We start from the raw sequence: 23753 nt of genomic DNA on the forward strand, positions 1-23753 counted from the left end.
CGCAGTCGCACTGCGGGCATTGCGCATGCGCATTAGCGACTAATCGCTCCATTGCGAGAAAAAAATACAGAGCGAACAACTCGGAATGACCTCCATAGTTTGTTCTTTGTCACTATTTTCATGTCTGCATAAAGCTGCCAATCTTTTGTGCAGATATGAATATTCATCAGTATTAACATATGTGTTAACATCCTTATTGCTAATAAGAGCAACTCAGATGACCGGATTCATTGTAGCTTTCAGTCTTTTCACTGGCTGTGAATTAGTGATGAGCGGGTTCGGGGTCCTCGGGATCCGAACCCGCCCGAACTTCACCTTTTTTCCACGGGTCCGAGCAACTCGGATCCTCCCGCCTTGCTCGGTTAACCCGAGCGCGCCCGAACGTCATCATCCCGCGGTCGGATTCTCGCAAGATTCGTATTCTATATAAGGAGCCGCGCGTCGCCGCCATTTTTCACTCGTGCATTGGAGATGGTCGTGAGAGGACGTGGCTGGCGTCCTCTCAGTTTCTATGTTCAGTGGGCTGAAAATATCTGTGCTCAGTGTGCTGCAAATATCTGTGCTCAGTGTGCTGCAAATATCTGTGCTCAGTGTGCTGCAAGTGCAAATATCTACGTTCTCTGCCTGAAAAACTCTCCATATCTGTGCTCAGTGTGCTGCAAATATCTGTGCTCAGTGTGCTAATTGCTTTATTGTGGGGACTGGGGACCAGCAGTATTATATAGTAGGAGGACAGTGCAGAGTTTTGCTGACCAGTGACCACCAGTATTATACATTCTCTGCCTGAAAAACGCTCCATATCTGTGCTGCATTGTAGTATATAGTAGGAGGACAGTGCAGAATTTTGCTGACCACCAGTATAACTATATATATATAGAACTGTTAATAAATAAATAAAGTACGGTACAGTAGTCCACTGCTCTACCTCTGTGTCGTCAAGTATACTATACCATCCATACCTGTGGTGTATTTCAGTTTTGCACAGTTTGCTGAAAAACCAGTATATATAATATATAGCAGTACGGTACAGAAGGCCACTGCTCTACCTACCTCTGTGTCGTCAAGTATACTATCCATCCATACCTGTGGTGCATTTCAGTTTTGCACAGTTTGCTGACCACCAGTATATATAATATATAGCAGTACGGTACAGTAGGCCACTGCTCTACCTACCTCTGTGTCGTCAAGTATACTATCCATCCATACCTGTGGTGCATTTCAGTTTTGCACAGTTTGCTGACCACCAGTATATATAATATATAGCAGTACGGTACAGTAGGCCACTCCTTTACCTACCACTGTGTCGTCAAGTATACTATCCATTCATACCTGTGGTGCATTTCAGTTTTGCACAGTTTGCTGACCACCAGTATATATAATATATAGCAGTACGGTACAGTAGGCCACTGCTCTACCTACCTCTGTGTCGTCAAGTATACTATTCATCCATACCTGTGGTGCATTTCAGTTTTGCACAGTTTGCTGACCACCAGTATATATAATATATAGCAGTACGGTACAGTAGGCCACTGCTCTACCTACCTCTGTGTCTTCAAGAATACTATCCATCCATACCTGTGGTGCATTTCAGTTTTGCACAGTTTGCTGACTACCGGTATATATAATATATAGCAGTACGGTACAGTAGGCCACTGCTCTACCTACCTCTGTGTCGTCAAGTATACTATCCATCCATACCTGTGGTGCATTTCAGTTGTGCGCAGTATATATAGTAGTAGGCCATTGCTACTGATATATTACTGGCATATAATTCCACACATTAAAAAATGGAGAACAAAACTGTGGAGGGTAAAATAGGGAAAGATCAAGATCCACTTCCACCTCGTGCTGAAGCTGCTGCCACTAGTCATGGCCGAGACGATGAAATGCCATCAACGTCGTCTGCCAAGGACGATGCCCAATGTCATAGTAGAGAGCATGTAAAATCCAAAAAAATAAAGCTCAATAAAATGACCCAAATATCTAAATCAAAATCGTCTGAGGAGAAGCGTAAACTTGCCAATGTGCCATTTACGACACGGAGTGGCAAGGAACGGCTGAGGCCCTGGCCTTTGTTAAAGGCTAGTGGTTCAGCTTCACCTGAGGATGGAAGCACTCATCCTCCTGCTAGAAAACTTAAAAAAGTTAAGATGGCAAAAGCACAGCAAAGAACTGTGCGTTCTTCTAAATCACAAATCCCCAAGGAGAGTCCAATTGTGTCGGTTGCGATGCCTGACCTTCCCAACACTGGATGGGAAGAGGTTGCGCCTTCCACCATTTGCACGCCCCCTGCAAGTGCTGGAAGGAGCACCCGCAGTACAGTTCCTGATAGTCAAATTGAAGATGTCACTGTTGAAGTACACCAGGATGAGGATATGGGTGTTGCTGGCGCTGGGGAGGAAATTGACTAGGAGGATTCTGATGGTGAGGTGGTTTGTTTAAGTCAGGCACCCGGGGAGACACCTGTTGTCCGTGGGACAAATATGGCCATTGACATGCCTGGTCAAAATGCAAAAAAAATCACCTCTTCGGTGTGGAATTATTTCAACAGAAATGCGGACAACTGGTGTCAAGCAGTGTGTTGCCTTTGTCAAGCTGTAATAAGTAGGGGTAAGGACGTTAACCACCTAGGAACATCCTCCCTTATACGTCACCTGGACCGCATTCATCAGAAGTCAGTGACAAGTTCAAAAACTTTGGATGACAGCGGAAGCAGTCCACTGACCACTAAATCCCTTCCTCTTGTAACCAAGCTCCTGCAAACCACACCACCAACTCCCTCAGTGTCAATTTCCTCCTTACACAGGAAAGCAAATAGTCCTGCAGGCCATGTCACTGGCAAGTCTGACGAGTCCTCTCCTGCCTGGTATTCCATCGATGCATCCTTGAGTGTAACGCCTACTGCTGCTGGCGCTGCTGTTGTTGCTGCTGGGAGTCGATCGTCATCCCAGAGGGGAAGTCGGAAGACCACTTGTACTACTTCCAGTAAGCAATTGACTGTCCAACAGTCCTTTGTGAGGAAGATGAAATATCACAGCAGTCATCCTGCTGCAAAGCGGATAACTCAGGCCTTGGCAGCCTTGATGGTGAGAAACGTGTTTCCGGTATCCACCGATAATTTACAGGGAACTAGAGACTTGATTGAGGTACTGTTTCCCCGGTACCAAATACCATCTAGGTTCCTTTTCTCTAGGCAGGCAATACCAAAAATGTACACACACGTCAGAAAAAGAGTCACCAGTGTCCTAAAAAATGCAGTTGTACCCAATGTCCACTTGACCACGGACATGTGGACAAGTGGAGCAGGGAAGACTCAGGACTATATGACTGTGACAGCCCACTGGGTAGATGTATTGCCTCCCGCAGCAAGAAAAGCAGCGGCGGCACCAGTAGCAGCATCTCGCAAACGCCAACTCGTTCCTAGGCAGGCTACGATTTGTATCACCGCTTTTCATAAGAGGCACACAGCTGACAACCTCTTACGGAAACTGAGGAACATCATCGCAGAATGGCTTACCCCAATTGGACTCTCCTGGGGATTTGTGACATCAGACAACGCCACCAATATTGTGCGTGCATTACATCTGGGCAAATTCCAGCACGTCCCATGTTTTGCACATACATTGAATTTGGTGGTGCAGAATTATTTAAAAAGCAACAGGGGCGTGCAAGAGATGCTGTCGGTGGCCCGAAGAATTGTGGGCCACTTTCAGCATTCAGCCACCGCGTGCCGAAGACTGGAGCACCAGCAAACAGTCCTGAACCTGCCCTGCCATCATCTGAAGCAAGAGGTGGTAACGAGGTGGAATTCAAATCTCTATATGCTTCAGAGGATGGAGGAGCGGCAAAAGGCCATTCAAGCCTATACATCTGCCTACGATATAGGCAAAGGAGGGGGAATGCACCTGACTCAAGTGCAGTGGAGAATGATTTCAACGTTGTGCAAGGTTCTGCAACCCTTTGAACTTGCCACACGTGAAGTCAGTTCAGACACTGCCAGCCTGAGTCAGGTCATTCCCCTTATCTGGCTTTTGCAGAAGAAGCTGGAGACATTGAAGGAGGAGCTAAAACAGAGCGATTTTACTAGGCATGTGGGACTTGTGGATGGAGCCCTTAATTCGCTTAACTAGGATTCACGGGTGGTCAATCTGTTGAAATCAGAGCACTACATTTTGGCCACCGTGCTTGATCCTAGATTTAAAACCTATGTTGTATCTCTCTTTCCGGCAGACACAAGTCTGCAGAGGTTGAAAGACCTGCTGGTGAGAAAATTGTCAAGTCAAGTGGAACGAGACCCGTCAACAGCTCCTCCTTCACATTCTCCCGCAACTGGGGCTGCGAGGAAAAGGCTAAGAATTCCGAGCCCACCCGCTGGCGGTGATGCAGGGCAGTCTGGAGCGAGTGCTGACATCTGGTCCGGACTGAAGGACCTGCCAACGATTACTGACATGTCGTCTACTGTCACTGCATATGATTCTGTCACCATTGAAAGAATGGTGGAGGATTATATGAGTGACCGCATCCAAGTAAGCACGTCAGACATTCCGTACGTATACTGGCAGGAAAAAGAGGCTATTTGGAGGACATTGCACAAACTGGCTTTATTTTACCTAAGTTGCCCCCCCTCCAGTGTGTACTCCGAAAGAGTGTTTAGTGCAGCCGCTCACCTTGTCAGCAATCGGCGTACGAGGTTACTTCCAGAAAATGTGGAGAAGATGATGTTCATCAAAATGAATTATAATCAATTCCTCCATGGAGACATTCACCAGCAATTGCCTCCAGAAAGTACACAGGGACCTGAGATGTTGGATTCCAGTGGGGACGAATTAATAATCTGTGAGGAGGGGGATGTACACAGTGAAAGGGGTGAGGAATTGGACGATGAGGAGGAGGTGGACATCTTGCCTCTGTAGAGCCAGTTTGTGCAAGGAGAGATTGATTGCTTCTTTTATGGTGGGGGCCCAAACCAACCAGTCATTTCAGTCACAGTTGTGTGGCAGACCCTGTCGCTGAAATGATGGGTTTGTTAAAGTGTGCATGTCCTGTTTATACAACATAAGGGTGGGTGGGAGGGCCCAAGGACAATTCCATCTTGCACCTCTTTTTACTTTCATTTTTCTTTGCATCATGTGCTGTTTGGGGACTATTTTTTAAATCTGCCATCCTGCCTGACACTGCAGTGCCACTCCTAGATGGGCCAGGTGTTTGTGTCGGCCACTTGTGTCGCTTAGCTTAGCCATCCAGCGACCTTGGTGCACCTCTTTTTTTCTTTGCATCATGTGCTGTTTGGGGACTATTTTTTAAATCTGCCATCCTGTCTGACACTGCAGTGCCACTCCTAGATGGGCCAGGTGTTTGTGTCGGCCACTTGGGTCGCTTAGCTTAGTCGCACAGCTACCTCATTGTGCCTCTTTTTTCTTTGCATCATGTGCTGTTTGGGGACTATTTTTTAAATCTGCCATCCTGCCTGACACTGCAGTGCCACTCCTAGATGGGCCAGGTGTTTGTGTCGGCCACTTAGGTTGCTTAGCTTAGTCACACAGCTACCTCATTGCGACTCTTTTTTTATTTGCATCATGTGCTGTTTGGGGACTATTTTTTTGAAGTGCCATTCTGTCTGACACTGCAGTGCCACTCCTAGGTGGGCCAGGTGTTTGTGTCGGCCACTTGTGTCGCTTAGCTTAGTCATCCAGCGACCTCGGTGCAAATTTTAGGACAAAAAATAATATTGTGCGGTGTAAGGTGTTCAGAATAGACCTAAAATGAGTGGAAATTATGGTTATTGATGTTAATAATACTATGGGATCAAAATGACCCCCAAATTCTATGTTTAAGCTGTTTTTGAGGGTTTTTTGTAAAAAACGTCTGAATCCAAAACACACCCGAATCCGACAAAAAAATTTCAGGGAGGTTTTGCCAAAACGCGTCCTAATCCAAAACACGGCCGCGGAACCGAATCCAAAACCAAAACACATCACTACTTTGAATGAACATATGAGGTTTGAGTGACTAAATCACTAAGGGGGTGATTCATTATGGATCACATAAGCGATCCTCTTTGCAGTTTACCAATGGTGGGGAAACTGCACATGCGCAGGACCCATTCTGCACATATGCAGAACAGGTCCTGCAAAGCTATCACAGGTTATCAAACGCATGGCATTCGGATGGAGGGTTAGGGTTGCACCCATTGCTAAGAGTGTCATGTCCAAGGACTGCATTATGGACGCAGTTTTCATGGCCTCGCAAAGCCACCTGCAACGACAGGCCTGAGTAAGCTCTGGCTTACTCAGCCTTCTATCGCAGATGAACATTGCGACCAATGGTCACGATGTTTATCTCAGATGCAATCACATTGCAAATGCAGGAGGAGGTGCTATTACCCCACAGGTGGGGTAATCCCGGTGAACACTGCTATGTCAATCTAGGAAGAAGTTGTGTACAATGCTGTTAGGACATTTTATTAAGTAAACACAGATGCGCTTACGAGCGCTGAGAACCCAAAACGAGCAATTGGTTAACCCTTCATGATGTGTGTTGTACTTGAGGGTTTTTGCATCTGCAATACATTTGTTTGTATATTTACTTAATAAACCTTCTTAGCAGCACTTTACCTAGAGACTTTTTTTATTTTACATACTGTGAAATCAAGGCACTATAATAGGGTTAAAAAGTGACAGATCTGGAATCCACAGAACAACATCTCATTGTCAAGATCCTCATCTTTAGTTTTTGCTCATTTGGCATAGTCACACGTAGTTGTAAATATTACAAGTGTACTTTGATACAACATAGGCTCAGATTCAGAGATGTATGCAAACCCGATGGTTTGGTAACATTTCCAATGTTTTCAGACTTGCACATGCACACAACAATGTTCACAGTGTCCCCTAAACCGCAGCATGATTGACATGTTGTGCCCATTTGGGGGTGGGGAAGGGGTAGCGATGGCCAGCATTCCTGAAAACAGCGGCGTGTTAAGGCCAGTGGCTGTGTCCTTGAACACAGCTTCACTGGTCCCACCTGCATGAAAACACCAGCCATCCTGGGTAACCTGAGGGGGATACTCAGGTGGCTGATGTTTACATGGATGATCCAATGCTATGTCTTTGGATACAGCAAAGGATCACAGAAGTCCTCTATTTACACAAGAACCTCCTGCAGCATTTGCATATTTTAACACAGCCACTGTGCTGTGGTACTACATCCATCTCTGAATCTGGCCCATAGTACCTTGGTTGTAATATGCATATTTTGTTTGCAAGTTAATTCTAGAAATAGAAAATGTGTATATATAAAGAATGTGTGCATGTAAACAGCTACTTATAATAGGAAATAGCAAAAATATGTTTACAGTTTGATATAGGCCCAGATTTATCAAGACTTGGAAAGTGGCACATTGCACGGCAATAAAGTACCAACCAATCAGCTCCTGTCATTTTTGAAACACAGCCTGTAACATGGCAGTTAGGAGCTGATTGACGGGTACTTTATCACCGTGCAATTTGTCACTCACAAAAGCTTGATAAATCTGGGCCATAGTCTTTAATCAGGATGCAGTAGGATCCTGGCAGTCGGGATCTTGACAGAGTACTGACATCAAAATCCTGATGGATCACAATGGTAATTACTGGTGTTAGGGTTAGACTGCGGGGTTGGGGGAGGTTAGAGTTAAGTTGTAGGGAGTGGCAGTTATGGTTAGGCTGCAGGAGGGGTGAGATGGGGTTATGGGTTAGAGGTAGAGTTAAACTCTTACTGGGATCTGTTGGGATTTTGACTGTTGGGTTGACGCTACTGGTGGGGGGGGACACATCCATGTCTTTAGGCCCCACTCCCATGATGGTAAATCCCACAAATTGCGGGCCCTTGAGGAGATTGCAGGACTAAAATGACAATTTTGACCCGTGATCCTCCATTTTGACCCGTGATTCCTGGAATTATTTTCCTGTCTTACCCACTTCCTTAGGAAACAAGTGGGATGCGGGTGGAGTACCCACTCTTCCGGGGGTGTGGTGGACTACCCAAAAAATAGTGAGTCTCCCACAACTTCCGGGAGATTAGGTAAGTATGTTATATCTACATATGGGGGGTCATTCCGAGTTGATCGCTCGCTAGTAGTTTTTAGCAGCCGTGCAAACGCATTGTCGCCGCCCACTAGGGAGTGTATTTTTGCTTTGCAGAAGTGCGAACGCTTGTGCAGCAGAGCGCCTGCAAAATCGTTTTGTGCAAAACAACACCAGCCCTGTAGTTACGCTTCATGTGCGTTGATTCTAACAGCGGAGGGACGGCTTTTGACGTCACACACCCGCCCAGCGAACGCCCAGCCACGCCTGCGTTTTTTCTGCCATGCCTGCATTTTTCTAAGCACTCCCTGAAAACGGTCAGTTGACATCCAGTAACGCTCACTTCATGTCAATCTTCCTGCGTTCGGCCGTGCGACTGGAATGTTCGTTACGCTCTGTGCAAACCCACGATGCTCATGTACCCATACGATGCGCCTGCGCATTGCGGTGCATACGCATGTGCAGAAATGCCTATTTTTAGCCTGACCACTGTGCTGCGAACAACGGCAGCTAGCAATCAACTCGGAATGACCACCATTTTTCTAAATGACCCTGCCCCTGCAAACCTCAGGTGTCTCTTACCAGAATGCAAATGTGAATATACTGCAGAGATTTCTCTTGTACTTGTTCCATAGAGGTCACAAAAGGAATGTGTTCCTACACCAAGAGGAAAACAAAATACTCCTATGCTCAACACTGTTACTCGCTACAGACTTTTACTTTTTTATTATTCAAAGAGAAACAACTATTTGGCAACAGATTGCTGTCCATTATATTTGCACTTTCCTCATAAAAAGACATATTATTATTTTTTAATAAGGGATCGTACACCAGATGTTCAAAGTGTTTTAGGGTAAAATACATATGTATATTTATGCCCAATGGCATTTGAATATGTTATTCATCAAGAGCTCCTCGAGAGTGTGTGCTGTGATGACAAAAACCACAAATCCATATGAGTAACACATTTAAAATATTTTCCAAATGTAGAACGAAATCATGTTTTTTCCCCAAGAGACTAAACACACTAACATATTGCACAGCAACATAATTTATATCAGATAAACTTACATTGCTGAAGCATGCTATAACTCAGTGAGCATGCTGTATGCATTTCTTGTACAAAAGGTTAGATTTTAGTATAGTGTCTTACAAAGTGCAGATTTGGTTAAAGGCAATCACTATGAAATATGAATAGAAAGCAAATGTAAGATTTAGATTTATGGTAATTGTCGCTAGTTTAGTACTTGACAGAATTGCTTTAATAAAGCATAAGTAAACTGATCGCAGTTTGTCACAATTTTTCTAAATGCAATTCTTGGCAGAATGACTTTGGAGGACACAGAAGTCTGGTTAACAAATGGACAACTTTCCTAAAGGCTCGTTTAATTTGTTCTGTGCCTGGTCCTAATGGAATTGACACGCATTTTGATGAATTGCGTAAGTATATGTAAAAACTTTGTATGAAGACTGATTGTCACATATGCAAGTTGTACTAAGCGTACTTAAATATTATACATGTATTTGCTTTAAAATATTAGATCATTTGTCTTTTTTCCTAAAGCAAAAAATGGTAGCTCTAGTTCACGCACTCACATCCTATCCAGGAGATGGGCATTCCTAAACAGAGCAATACGACATAGGTATCTTCCCGTGCCTCCATGCCATGTTCCTTCCTGAAACCCATTTTCCCATGGTGATAATTAATTTTTCTAATTGCTTACTGCTAATGATTGTCCTGAAAGTTGTTACCTCATGGCCTCTCTGCACTCACAGTGACTGAGGTGTGACTGATCGAGTTGGTTATCCCACTGCCTTGAAGACTGTCATTGAAGTTTTGGAAGTGCAGAAGGAGTTCTGCTAAATGCAGATGGCTCCATCAGGGACAGCCCTCTCCAAAATAGTGGTAATGTCACCTCTCCAAGCATACCCCTGGAGATAAGGTCCTTGCATTACTCTATGGCACAGTTACACTGTGACATTTAACTGACATAATAAATAACTACTACTGTATAACAAATAATGTATGCACATTTGAGTTTTCACATTCTTTTTCCATAAAGACAAGCAAGCGTCTCAAATTTTTGTTAGAAGGTTGTCAATGGGGCAACTGTTGATTTGTTATTTATGCATATGCAATGTTCTCTCAGAAAAGCAATATAAATAGCAATACCAACACCAAGTGATATTGTTAAAAGGAAGAATGCTGAAAAATTGTGTTCCCTAATTACCAGACAGTACAGTATGTTATGGTGTGTTACTGGCCTTTTGTGGAACTATAAATGGAAAGTTTATTTTAAACAAAAATTTAAATAAAATGAGAATATTATTTAATATAAAAGTAATTTTGTAGTCTATGACTTTAACATAAATACAGCCTAAAGCCTATGTTAAAGTACATTACAGAATAGAAGTTTTAATCACCTGAGGCTAATATGAGAAATCTTTGCATCGAAATGTATAATTACAAGATACAGATGAATATTTAGCTAATGTAGGATTTCCAATAATATACAGTATGTCACAACTTTACACCTAAAGGTAGGTTTTCTAAAGAGATATCTAATTTTATAGTAGTTTAACATGTAGAAATGTATTAATTAAAAAAATGCTATTTGTATTTGTTTATATTATATTCTATGTCACTTTTCTATTTCAGAGGATGTTTATTTAATGAATTCTAAAGACCCTAAAAATCCAGTTGTATATGCAGTGTTTACAACTTCAAGGTACATTAGTGCGTTCTTCCTTTATTGAACCAGCATTATTTACTATATGTTTATCAATTTCTATTAAATCTATTAACCATTTCCCCCAATAACCTCCTGTTACACTGTTTTATACATTATAACTGTTTAAAGGTTAACAGTTATCTACAGAAGTATTACGGCACAAAAATTAGCTAATTATTAATTTGTAGAAACCTGTAGTTAATCAGATGGGTTTTTTAAACAGTCTGTGTAATAAAAAAATGTTTAAGAGGATTGCAAATGGCCAGAGTACACTGTTTTTTTTTGTTTATACTATATTTTTAAAGACATTAACCAGAACATTAATGCTTGTCTTTTATAGTAATGTATTCAAAGGCTCCGCTGTATGTATGTACAGCTTGTCTGATGTTCGAAGAGTGTTCTTGGGTCCATATGCTCACAGAGATGGTCCTAATTACCAGTGGGTGCCGTATCAAGGACGAGTTCCTTATCCAAGACCAGGAACTGTAAGTAGCATCATAGTAAATGTAAAATAAACTGTATTCCTAAAAGCAAAATTATACACATAATTCTATGTCTTTGTGTGCATGCAGCTATCAGCTGCAATCCAATTTATTTTATACTTTAAAACATATACGAATTTAGTATTGATACAATATGTGATAAATGCCATAATATTTAAATATGATATAGCTATGGTAATGAAAAGAGCACTCTTCTTTATTTGGAACTACTGACGTATGTCAGTTGTTCCAAATAAAAGAGAAATGCATGTGGACTGAACAGCTTTTGTGTATATTTGGAGGAAGCGTAGATGGTTTAAACAATTCTACTGTTTGAGCAAAAAGGAGGAAAGGACTGTTTGTTCTGTATTGGGGAGGGGTCCTGGGGTGCACACCGGTAATGAGAGGTGCGACCCTGTGGAGACCTTTCAGTAGAACTGCATACAAAGAAAAAGGTTGCAGGTGCACAATTCAAATATTACCAATTTATTAATAATAATCATTGCAATATAATTTTGCATTTTGAGCGTGGTTCTTCGCATAGTTATGGCCATAAGTAACGGCTTGCCCACCACGTCCAGGTTACCTCATTAGTCAGTTGTCCTGTATTGGTAATAGCCAATATAAAAAAAATACCATTTGTGATGCTGGAGACCAGGGTAGATCTTATAAAATGTGCTTATTTTTTGGCAGCCCCATGTTTTTTTTTTAAATAGCTAAGGTGCAAATTGGGAAACCATTGATATCTTCACATTTTTCTTAATGCAGGAAACATTTTTTAAGGATTGGTTAATAACGAAATGGGTGTGACACAGTATAAATTGAGCACAAAAAGGGCTTTCAATTAATTTGTCCCAGATTTCAACCTTTGGATAAACCTCACACGTCAGATACATCCACGTACCACTCAAGCACACTTATCTTATAAAATAAAGACACCACAACTGTAGTTGGCGTGAAAGCGGTCAGCTTTTATTTTCTGACTGAGAGGGAGGCCTATTAAATACTAAAACTAAAATGCAGACTTCCCTCTCTAACTAAGGTGGCGGGGAGAAGAACAGTTAAACGTAATAAATGTAACATGGGTGATCAACATTATAATACAGAAAAACAAGCAATAAAAAACATATGTGTGAGGGAGCCTCCTGCCCCAGATGTTCCGGGATCGGCCTCCTGCCTCCATCCCAGACATCGAAAAATTAAAAATCCAAGGACAGGGGTCGACCTTCTGCCACTACCCCTGTCCACCAACAGTCGCAGGGATGGAGGTACGCTCCGCCCCTACGGGATAAAAAATTGGGCCACCGGCCCTGCCATCCACATATGTTTTATACCAATTATATGGACCCACTTGGTAAAATGATGCCCGTAAACTAATTATAAAAGCTATAAAATTACCTCAAAGTACACCCAAACTTACTAACCTTGAACTCATAATTAAATTTAAGTAACCGTTCAGAAAACCGGCCACCAAAAGCCGACACAATGAACCCTAAAGTAGAACAAAACCAAGTTTTTACAGGGCGGGTTACGTGAAGAAACTGAAAGAGGCAGGAAGTACTAGGTTAGCAACCTATATCCATGGCAGTACAGCCCCTATCCACAATCCAGCCAATAGCCTCCCGGGCCTTCCATCTACGTTCCTCCCACTACAAAAAACCTTAACCCCTTCCAAGCCAAAGTGATGCATTGAGCGGAGCTCCGCAAGCCCAGACGGTGCGTTTATGAAGCTATGGTCACATTATATTCCCTACGCAGTCTTAAACCTCACACATCAGATGCATCCATGCGCCACTCAAGCACACTTATCTTAGAAAATACCCCTGTCCACCAGCAGTCGCAAGTACGGAGGTACGCTGCGCCCCTATGGGATCAAAAATTGGGCCACCGGCCCCGCCATCCACATATGTTTTATACCAATTATATGGACCCACTTGGTAAAATGATGCCCGTAAACTAATTATAAAAGCTATAAAATTACCTCAAAGTACACCCAAACTTACTAACCTTGAACTCATAATTAAATTTAAGTAACCGTTCAGAAAACCGGCCAACTGCCAGGTTACCAACCTGCCACCGCCACCGAACTCAAAAACCCACACAACAAAAACAGAAAACTAACTAAAGAGACCTAAGAAAGCACAAAACAAAAGAGAAAACTATCTAAATGGACCTAAGAACGTGAATAATGTCCTCCAGGAAGATCAGCATGCCAGCCGGCGACAAATGCCAGACCAGTATTGTGTCGGATCACGGTAGGAGATACCACCGTGCGGCACGACCAGCCCGCCATGCTGGAGGACAGCACGACCAACAACCGAATTGACCCACCTCCGAACCAGGTCAATCGCCCCGGGGTTAAAGGCTCCGCGCCAAGACCGCCGAGGGACGATGTCTGACCAGAGGATCAGGCAAAATGGCCAGTCAGCCATAAGTTCCAGCAGCTGATGTCTGATCTCGAGGCGAATGTCGAGCCCAGTGCGATGCACCAGATCATTGCCACCCAGATGCAAGACCAAAATCAGTGGGTACCCAAAACGGCCAACTGCCGCCCGAAGCCAGTCCCGCGGGCCATCCGAGCGCACAGCCTGCAGCTCCGGAAACCGGGTTGAGTCGCAGGCCAGAGCCGACACAGACAGCCAATAGACGTAGGAATGGCCGACAAACTATATAAAGTGCGGATCTAACCGCCGTCCTGCAAAAGAAGGGTGTGACGATGGTTAGGAAACAAAATAAAGAAAGTATGTAAATGGGTAACCTAACTGCGTCCCTAACGGGGGAGGGGGTGGGGGGTGGGCCGCCCAATTTGACTTGAGGCAAAAACACAAAACTTCGTTAGCCGGCAAAAGCCATAATTAAAACCAACGATAAAACAAAAATTCCTCAAGGCCACCGCAATCACAAAGTGCAACTGCGACGAGCGGCTAGTCCTCAAAGGGGTGCACAGGGAGGAAAAGGCCTGATATAGCGTCTGACTGCACCAGACCTCCACCTACCCAGTGCCTGGACTTCGACCTCGGACCAACCCGCCGCAGCGGCAGCTGAAGCAGCGCCGATGCAGAAAGAGTGAGTCCCATAGTCGGCCGGAGATAGACCCAGGTACAATATACAACGCCCCAAAACCGTCACTATGGATGAGCCACCCAGTGTGCGTTTGAGGCCGTATGGATGAATAAGCCCGGGCCGCGGAAACTGGACAAATGCCCCGCGCACGAGCCGGACCCATTCGCCGGCTACGTCAGTCTTGGAGCGCTGAATCCTGCACCACAAACCGTCGGGCGGATGACGACGTGGGCCTCCAGCATGGGCGAGGCAGAAGCCCGAGAGACAGACACCAGCTCACCCACCCTGAACGCACCGTGGAAGGCCATAGTAAAGGCCGCCCGGAAGAGGCGAACCTCGTATTCCGAAGAGCAAATGCTCTGTAGGGATCATAAAATCTGCCTCAGCAAAGCACCAGTGATCGGCTGGCGAGTATCCGGGAGGGGCGGAGTCGCCCGAGCCCAACCTATCAACACCCGCCGGAGGAAAAAGGACTTCATAAAATCCGCTTCCCCCCGAAGCTGCAGAAAGTAAGATATACCCTCCAGAACCCTGTTAACAGACGCCCGCGAAATCCCGTCGGAGTACAAAACCCAGATGTAGTCTAAAAGTAAATCATGAGAGGTCTTACCACACTGGCCTCTCTCCAGGAGGAAGTGACACCACCGCTCCCAGGTGGCCCGATAGGCCAGTACAAAACCCAGATGTAGTCTAAAAGTAAATCATGAGAGGTCTTACCACACTGGCCTCTCTCCAGGAGGAAGCGACACCACCGCTCCCAGGTGGCTCAATAGACCGCAAAAGTTGCAGGGGCCAATGACCTGTGGGATAACGCCTCCAATCCGGGTGGATGACCTGCCACACATAAGCAGGACATGATTCCCCATGGATTAGAGCTGCAGGAGCCAAGCGCCTAAACCGCTGCAAATCGCCGCGAGACAGGGCATCTGCAATTTCGTTACGTATGCCAGGGACATGCTTGACTCGCAATGTAATGTTGTTCACCAAGCATAACAAGACTATCTGCGCAATGACCCGCAGTACCGGCAAGGACGTGGATTTTTGGCGGTTGATGGCAAAAACCGTGCCCAAATTGTCGCACCAGAAGACAACATGTTTGTTACGCAGGGCATCGCACCATAAGTCCAAAGTGACCAGAATAGGAAAAATTTCCAGCAACAGCATGTTTGTAGTGAGGCCCTTGCTAAACCAGGCACGCGGCCAAGGAGACGCACACCAACGGCCCGCGAAATTAGCGCCGAACCCGAAAGCGCCAGAGGCGTCCGTGAAAAGCTCCAGGGATGGGCTAGACATGACCGCCTCCTGCCAAATACAGAAAGTCGTCCCAAATATATAAATCCCGTCGGATTTCGAGGGACAACCTAAGGAAAAGATGCGGGCGTCTAACCCCCACGGTAGCCCGTTCCAATTTTCTACAAAAAACCCTCCCCATGGGGATCACCTTGCGAGCGAAGTTAAACAGGCCCAATAGGGATTGAGCCTGCTTGAGAGTGAGCTTGCCTGCAGCCAGCGCATATAGGATACCGTCACGTAAACGCAACACCTTGTCCGAAGGAAGCCTACAGTGACCACCGACCGTATCAATCTGAATCCCGAGGTAAACCAATGAGGCGGAGGGACCCTCCGTTTTTTCTGGTGCAACCGGAACCCCGAAGCGTGCAAAGATGGCCAGAGCCCCCTGCAGCAAGTTGACGCAGCGAGGTGAATCTGAGGGGCCGATAAAAAGAAAATCGTCCAAGTAGTGCGAAATTCCCCATTCGCCCGTTGCCTACTCGAGACACCAGTGGAGGAAAGAACTGAATCTCTCGAAGTAGGCGCAAGAGATAGAACAGCCCATAGGGAAGCACCGATTGATGTAATAGCCATCGTCCATCTTAAAACCCATAAACCGGAAGGCGGAAGGGTGCAGCGGAAGGAGACGAAACGCTGACTGGATGACCAATTTACACATCACTGCCCCCGGGCCAAAAGACCGGATGGTGTCTATGGCCGAATCAAAGGATAGGTAAACAACCCTACACTGGTCAGAAGGGATAGCATCATTAACCGAGGACCCCGTAGGACAGGAAAGATGTTGGATGAGGCGAAATTTGCCCGCTGTCTTTTAGGGCACTACGCCTACGGGGGACAAGACCAAATCTGGCAAGGGGGGTTCCCGGAAAGGGCCTATCATCCTCCCTACTGCCACCTCTGCCTCTACCTTTTGCCGGAGCACGTCCGGAAACTCCCGAGCCGAACGCAGGTTCGTACCCGCACCGGGACCCACCCGTCCATGTATCGGCAAGGGGAAACCCAACGTGAAACCCGAGAGTAAAAATTGGGCATCCACCGGCCGCGGGTACCGTCGCAGCCAGGGAATGAGCGCCTGAAGTCTAATTGGGGTGGGGGCTGTGGCCAACGCCGGTGGCCGTGGGAGCGCAACTCTGCCAGGGCTGCGAGCCAGAATCACCCCCGGTCCCAGGACTGGGGCAATCCTTAATCCCGTGGCCCCCGCCATATCTGATACAGGAGTGATGAACACTACACCGCCCCCCAAGTCGCATTGGGCATTATTAAAAGCGAAAAGCCGGCAGAATGAGAGGCAGGTCGTTTTGCCCATCGTCTTGCCGTGCCGCCTTCATCAGTGCCGGCCGAACCCTGGGTCAATTCAGAACACAATTCCACATCTTTTTTACAGAAGTTATAGATCTGCCGCCCGTGTTGTTTGCGCCGGAAATCCTCGTCGTAACACCGCCAGGCTGACCCTTTGTACTTATGGTACAGCACGTGTATGAGGAATTGATAGCGCACAACGTTCATGTGTTCGTCCGGGCGCGTCTCCAGGTAACACGCCGCATAGATCAACATGCAGCGGACCCAATTCGGGTAGGACCGCAAAGCGTCCTCGCTACCCTGCCCCTTTTTCTTAGCTGAAATCAAGGCTTTACGATCGTCGCTGGTAAGAGCAAAAATATTCACATATTGGCCCTTACGGATACGGTCCCGGACCCGGGGCCTGAGTCCACGTTGCACAGCCATATTGGCGCAGTGCACGGTGTCCGATACCACCGATACTTGGGAGGCGGATGAGGTGGAATACCGACGCTCGCGTCGTCTGCGATGCTTAAACCTGTGCAAGCCACCATCTAAGGAGGACAGACGCTCCAAGGACGTGGAGGCAAGGGAGGAATCTGTGCCCCCGACGCCTGCGCCTGCTTCGCTTGCTGGAAATCCTACCCGCACTGCTGCCTATGCTAGAGGAGCTGGAGCGAGTACCCGAACCCAAGCCGCTACGGGGTGTCACCGCGCTCCCCTTAGACCAGTTGGGGTCCGAGGAAGACTCACCTGCACGAGAGGGAACACCGTCCGTCCCACCGGCCACCGAACGACTCGTGGATGCACCGACTGACTCCATTGCTGACCCGACGTCCACGGCTGGGGAGACAAAAGAGACATTGTTCCCCTGCTCCACCACCGGACCCGCAGCCGCCAGGAGCGGGGAAGGAGGGGGGATCGTCGCGCCAGAGGACAGAAGCGGGATAAGGGATTGCGCAATGCTATCCGCCAAAGAAGCGGTGGGCCGCCCCAGTCCCCCGGGTACGGGGGATAACAAGGGAGCCACTGCCAAAACAACAGCGGCACAAATTGCGGACAAGACGGTGGCGTCCACCAAGGGTGCAGCCGCAGTGGCAGGCGAAGTAAGGACGGACCCGCCACGGACCCGCCACGCGAGTCGCGCGCCCCACTTGAGGTACACAAACCTCCCGTCGGGAGCAAGGACCCGGAGGATCCCTCATTATCGGGAATCACGGCACAACCGTCTTTCTGCGCTAAATCACGGGCAGACCACCGGCGTCGCGACCGTCTACTAACACGAGCATCGGCCACAGGAGGAGAAGTCGGAGAGTCGTCACTACTAGAAGGGGGGAGCACGACGTCGGACTGAGAGCTGACCGCAGAATCGTCACCAGGAGACGGGAGGGGGAGATGGTTCATGAGCCACCTGCGCACGCCGCCCCCTAAAGGGGTGAGTGACCGGCAGGTGAGACCCCGGCCGGTGTCCGGCAGGAGCCGCGCGGCCACGGGCGGCGGCAGAACTACCCGCCAAGGAAGGCGCCCTGGAAGGGACCGGCGCCCCGGGCCCATCTACGGCCGGTGAGGTCGGGCGGGCCACCCCACCGCGGGCAGACGCGGCACGCCCCTGCACGACAGGCGCCGCACTATCTGTAACCGGCAACGCCCCCTCCGCAGCCGCGGAGCAGGGGCGATGCCCCACCCCGACGCTGGAGGGCGCTGACCGGACCGGCAAAGAAGGTATTGACACAGAGGTGGTAAGCGTCATCTGGGCCCCCCTGCTGTGTGGGTGATCTGTAGCATGCGCGCGCTGCCCATACTGCCTGCGTCCGGCTGCCACGTGACCCCCCCCACCCGCCCACTGTTTTTCCAAGGAGGAAGAAGACTGGGGAGAGCCACCGGGCCGCAGGGCGGGAGCTCCGTCCCCACCCCACGTGACCCGTGCAGAACACCATCCCTGGCAGGACGCCTAAGACGCCCCCGGCTCCCCGGCGCACCGTCCACCACTGCTGACCGCAGCGGGGACAGAGACGGAGAGCGCGAACATGGGGGAGCGCGGGCGGCCGAGCCCGGCCACGCACTCCCCTCGTCTCCCGTACGGCAGCCGCAGCAGGGCTACCCCGGCCTGGCAGGACATCAGAGGAGTCCAAAAGCCAGGCGGGGAGGCCAGCGCTGCGGATAGGACGGGATGGGGCAGACATCGCACAAAGGGAGGGGAGCTGAGGGGTTAACCGCAAAGAATAAGACACAGGGGAGAGGGGAGGCACAGTAAGGAATAACGGTAAAAGATAAGAAAAGATGGAATGGGAGAGTGAAAGTAGCAGTAGGAATATGAAAGTAGAAGTGCAGAAAGAGCAAGGGAATGAACTGGAATTACTAATGAAAAAATGGGTAGTACTTGCAGCCTCACGTGAAGAAACTGAAAGAGGCAGGAAGTACTAGGTTAGCAACCTATATCCATGGCAGTACAGCCCCTATCCACAATCCAGCCAATAGCCTCCCAGTCCTTCCATCTACGTTCCTCCCACTACAAAAATTCTTAACCCCTTCCAAGCCAAAGTGATGCATTGAGCGGCGCTTCGCAAGCCCAGACGGTGCGTTTATGCTGCTATGGTCACATTATATTCCCTACGCAGTCTTTCTTGGGCTGTATAGTGGAAATGTTGGAAAGTGTGGTGGGAATGTTGGGAGGTACGGTGGGAACATTGAGAGTTGTGCTGCAAATGTTGGGAGGTATGGGGTAAACCTTTGGAGACATGGTGGGAAGATTAGGAGGTGTGTTGGCAATGTTAAGAGATTGAGTTTGAACATTAGGGGTCATTCCAAGTTGATCGCAGCAGGATTTTTGATAGCAATTGGGCAAAACCATGTGCACTGCAGGGGAGGCAGATATAACATGTGCAGAAAGAGTTAGATTTGGGTGGGTTATTTTATTTCTGTGCAGGGTAAATACTGGCTGCTTTATTTTTACACTGCAAATTAGATTGCAGATTGAACACACCCCACCCAAATCTAACTCTCTCTGCACATGTTATATCTGCCTCCCCTGAAGTGCACATGGTTTTGCCCAATTGCTAACAAAAATCCTGCTGCGATCAACTTGGAATTACCCCCATTTGGAGGTACAGTATGGTAGCAATGTTGGGACATATGGTTTGAATGTTGGACAGTATGGTTTGAATATTGGGAGATGAGTGTAAACATTGCTCTTTGTCAAGATTTGGGATATTTGCTTTAGGGTCTTTCTAATCAGGAGGTGGCAAAGACCAAAAGCATTGGTGGTCATTCCGAGTTCGCTCGCTAGCTGCTTTTAGCAGCATTGCAAACGCTAGGCCGCCGCCCTCTGGAAGTGTATCTTAGCTTAGCGGAATAGTAAATGAAAGGTTAGCAGAGCTGCTTCTAAATAATTCCTTGCAGTTTCTGAGTAGCTCCAGACCTACTCCTAGATTGCGATCACCTCAGTCCGTTTAGTTCCTGGTTTGACGTCACAAACACGCCCTGCATTCAGCCAGCCACTCCCCTGTTTCTCCAGCCACTCCTGCATTTTTACCTGGCACGCCTGTGTTTTTTAGCACACTCCCTGAAAACGGCCAGTTTCCGCCCAGAAACACCCACTTCCTGTCAATCACACTACGATCACTCGAGCGATGAAAAAACGTCGCTCGAGCTTGTGCAAATCTCCAAAGTTTTGTGTTAAATTACTGAACGCATGTGCGCTGCGTACCATGCGCATGCGCATTTTCCACCTAATCGCTCCGTTGTGAAAAACAGCAATGAGCGATCAACTCGGAATGACCACCATTGTTGGTATAATGGTTAGCATTACTACCTCAAAGCACTGAGATTTTGGGATCAATTCCTAACATGACCCTAACTGTTTGAAGATTGCATTTTTTCCTATGCTTGTGTGGGTTTCCACTGGATACTCTTGATTCCTCCCACAATACAGGAGTATACTTGTAGGTTAATTGGCTTCTCATTAAAATTAAATCTAGTGTATATGTATGTGTACATGTGATAGGGAATATAGGGCCTAATTCATTCTTGTATACAAACCTGATAGTTTGCATACAAGTCAGAAGGTGGTGGGCTGCATATGCACAGGACCCATTCAGAGAATGCGCATAATGCATAATGGGTCCTATGAGCTTACATTTAGTGCCCTCAATCCCCAGCATAATTGCCATGCTGCGGCCAATTGGGGGTAGCATGGGGGCTGCGCAGGGCAATGTTTTTCAAAACAAGGGCATGTCACCATGTGTAGGTGTGGCCAGGCCAGGGTCTACGTTATCCAAGGTAGACTTCCTGGCCCAAGTTAAGCAGTTCCACCAGTCATTCTGAGTATGCTGAGGCTTACTCAGATGGCAGATGGTCACAATGGTGATCCGATGTAGCACTCAGATCTGCAATGCTGTCAGGGGGTGTATTTTGTCCTCCAGTGCTTCCTGCAGCATTAGAATATTAGTTGCACAGTATTGCAAAACCACTTACCTGCATCTGTGCAATACCATACAACTATAAATCAAGTACATAAATTGTAAGCTCCACTGGGACATGGATTGATGTGAATGTTCAAACATGCTCTGTAAGGCGCTGTGAAGTACTGTATGTGTGCGCTTTATAAGTATCTGTTAATAAATAAATACTACAATTCCTTAAGTAAACTAAAATACAGAGAAACAAAACCCCTCAGTTAAAGCTTTTATCCAAGTTCTGTCAACTATCTGCAAATGAAGAATTTGAAATTCTTTCCATTCTGTCCCATGTATCTGATTTGTTCCATGAAGATTGTTATATATAACAAGAGCAAGATGTAATGTCGCCCAAGTTCAGCTGTAGTGCGGTATTCCGGCCAAACTCTGACTTTTTTTTAAAACCAAAACCATACCTTGTAAGTGACTGACCTTTTAAAAAAACACCCGTGTTCTGCTGGCATCCCGCACAGCGCCGAACCTCAGTACATCTGGACCCTAGTGTTTAATGAAAGATTGTTTTTTAAAGAGATTCTGCGTTCATTGAATTTAGTATATTTGTAATGTGCAGGGTTGTTTCTTATCTATTCCTTTGCTATTTATACCAGTGACATAGTCGCCATACAGTATACAAGTTACATCATATCCCACTAGCCACATGTGGCACCATGATTCTAATATTACTGTGCCAGGTTGCTGATAGTAATGAAAGGGAAGCTTATAAGTGCAAAAGCACAGTCCAAATTCTATTTTGGGAGGTCATGCACCAATTTCTGTGCAAATGTACTCAGGCAATTGAGGGAATCTCTATCTGAATACAGATATTGCAAATAAGTATGTCTGCCTTTGCCATACTGTGGCAATCCAAGATTTTGTTTTGCAGCGTGATATTTTTTACATTTGAAAGGGGCTAAAGATTCTTATGGGAAATTGCCTGCCTTTTTCTCTCTACAAAAGGTCTAGATTTGTCCACCATATCTGAGGTGGCAGAGATCACATCTCAGACTATACTTTAAATGGAACCCATATTGACATTACAGTTTTAATTCAATGTACAGTGCAAAAATGTGTCAATTATAAAAGTCCTGATCTTCCTACACTTTCATAAACCTTAAGACCTGAAAAACGACAAAGTGAAAATGTAAATGAATTAAAGGGAGTGAGCCTAATTTGTTTAGCAGGTTAGCCTTGAAAGTTACTTTTTACGATTCTCGGAACCCACAAATCTGCAAATCTAGGTGCAGATTGAAGAATAGGTGCTCTTGTACTGTACATATAAAGTGCAACGTAGATCTGCATTTGTAGTTTAAAAATTAGGCTTAATGGGCAAAGAAAAAATGACCAACCACACACTCCACTGCCAATTAAATGGCACAATTACATGCTACAATGCAGAAGAACTCAGTAATGTTTATAGTGTGGGCAATTAATGAAGTTGACAGGTCCAGATTCAAATGTGTATAAATAATAAAATACAAAATATAGGTTTCAGTTTGATGCTTATAACTGATTTCTGGAAAATGTTTAATTTTGCAAGTAATATTAGATCAGCTTAGAAGAAATGTGAACTTCAATATCTGTTCAATAGATAGTAATCCCAGATTGTTTGTGACACTATTGATTTTTATACCATTGCTATTTAAATATTAATTGCACTCAATCAAGGTTAAAACAAAGATGATTGATTTTCTCTTCCCTTCTGTAAATTATTGTGGAATTTACATTTCTGGTTTAAATATTTCTTACATGGAATCTGGACTACAAAATGTGCTTTCAAGCTTTCATTAATTTACTGTACACATTAAGCTGATTTGTGCATGTGTTCAGTGTAAAATTGAAATGTGATTTCAATGGGAAAGTATCCTGTCTTCATTTAACTAGAAACCAAATACTCACCACCAAGATACATTAATCTTCAATCTTCTGTAAATTAGTAAGAATGCAATAAATGAAAACAATGGTGTTACTGTGTACACGATTTATCTTTGTGACTTATATAATTCTTCCTGCCACTTAACTGCTAATATCTTGTCCCCACTGAGCTTTTCACTGTAGGCTAACTAGTAAGCTATAGAGTGAAACTAATTGATGGAAGCTGATACAGATTTGTAGATGTTGTTTTTGTCTGCAAATATAGGAAGTATAATACTTATGCCTCGCATGTTAATATAATCTCTTTTTCTGTAGTATCACAGTAAAATGCCTAATAAAAAGGCCTTAATATGTGTTATTACAAAAAGAATAGAGGACAGAGAATCGCAAAACTGTAAGGTTGCACAATCATAAATATTATGGTTAAATACACTTTGTGTTCAAAGGTTCCCTTCTGGTCAGTATTGTGTGGATAGACTGTTCTTAATATTTGGTAAAAAGACACGTGGGGAGATG

At 46.0% G+C, this 23753-nt stretch overlaps 1 protein-coding gene across 2 annotated transcripts in view; it reads left to right on the forward strand.

Moving 5' to 3' along the window:
- The window catches only part of SEMA3A (semaphorin 3A), a 334819-nt gene that overhangs the window by 246089 nt on the left and 64977 nt on the right, over window positions 1-23753 (forward strand). For both annotated transcript variants that reach the window (XM_063926932.1, XM_063926933.1), the window contains exons 8-10: window positions 9389-9503; window positions 10723-10792; window positions 11136-11280. In XM_063926932.1, coding sequence (XP_063783002.1) covers window positions 9389-9503; window positions 10723-10792; window positions 11136-11280 — 330 coding nt within the window. The remainder of the gene's footprint in view (window positions 1-9388; window positions 9504-10722; window positions 10793-11135; window positions 11281-23753) is intronic.

This window comes from Pseudophryne corroboree, chromosome 6, assembly GCF_028390025.1.
Source record: "Pseudophryne corroboree isolate aPseCor3 chromosome 6, aPseCor3.hap2, whole genome shotgun sequence".
In the NCBI taxonomy this organism is placed as follows: domain Eukaryota; kingdom Metazoa; phylum Chordata; class Amphibia; order Anura; family Myobatrachidae; genus Pseudophryne; species Pseudophryne corroboree.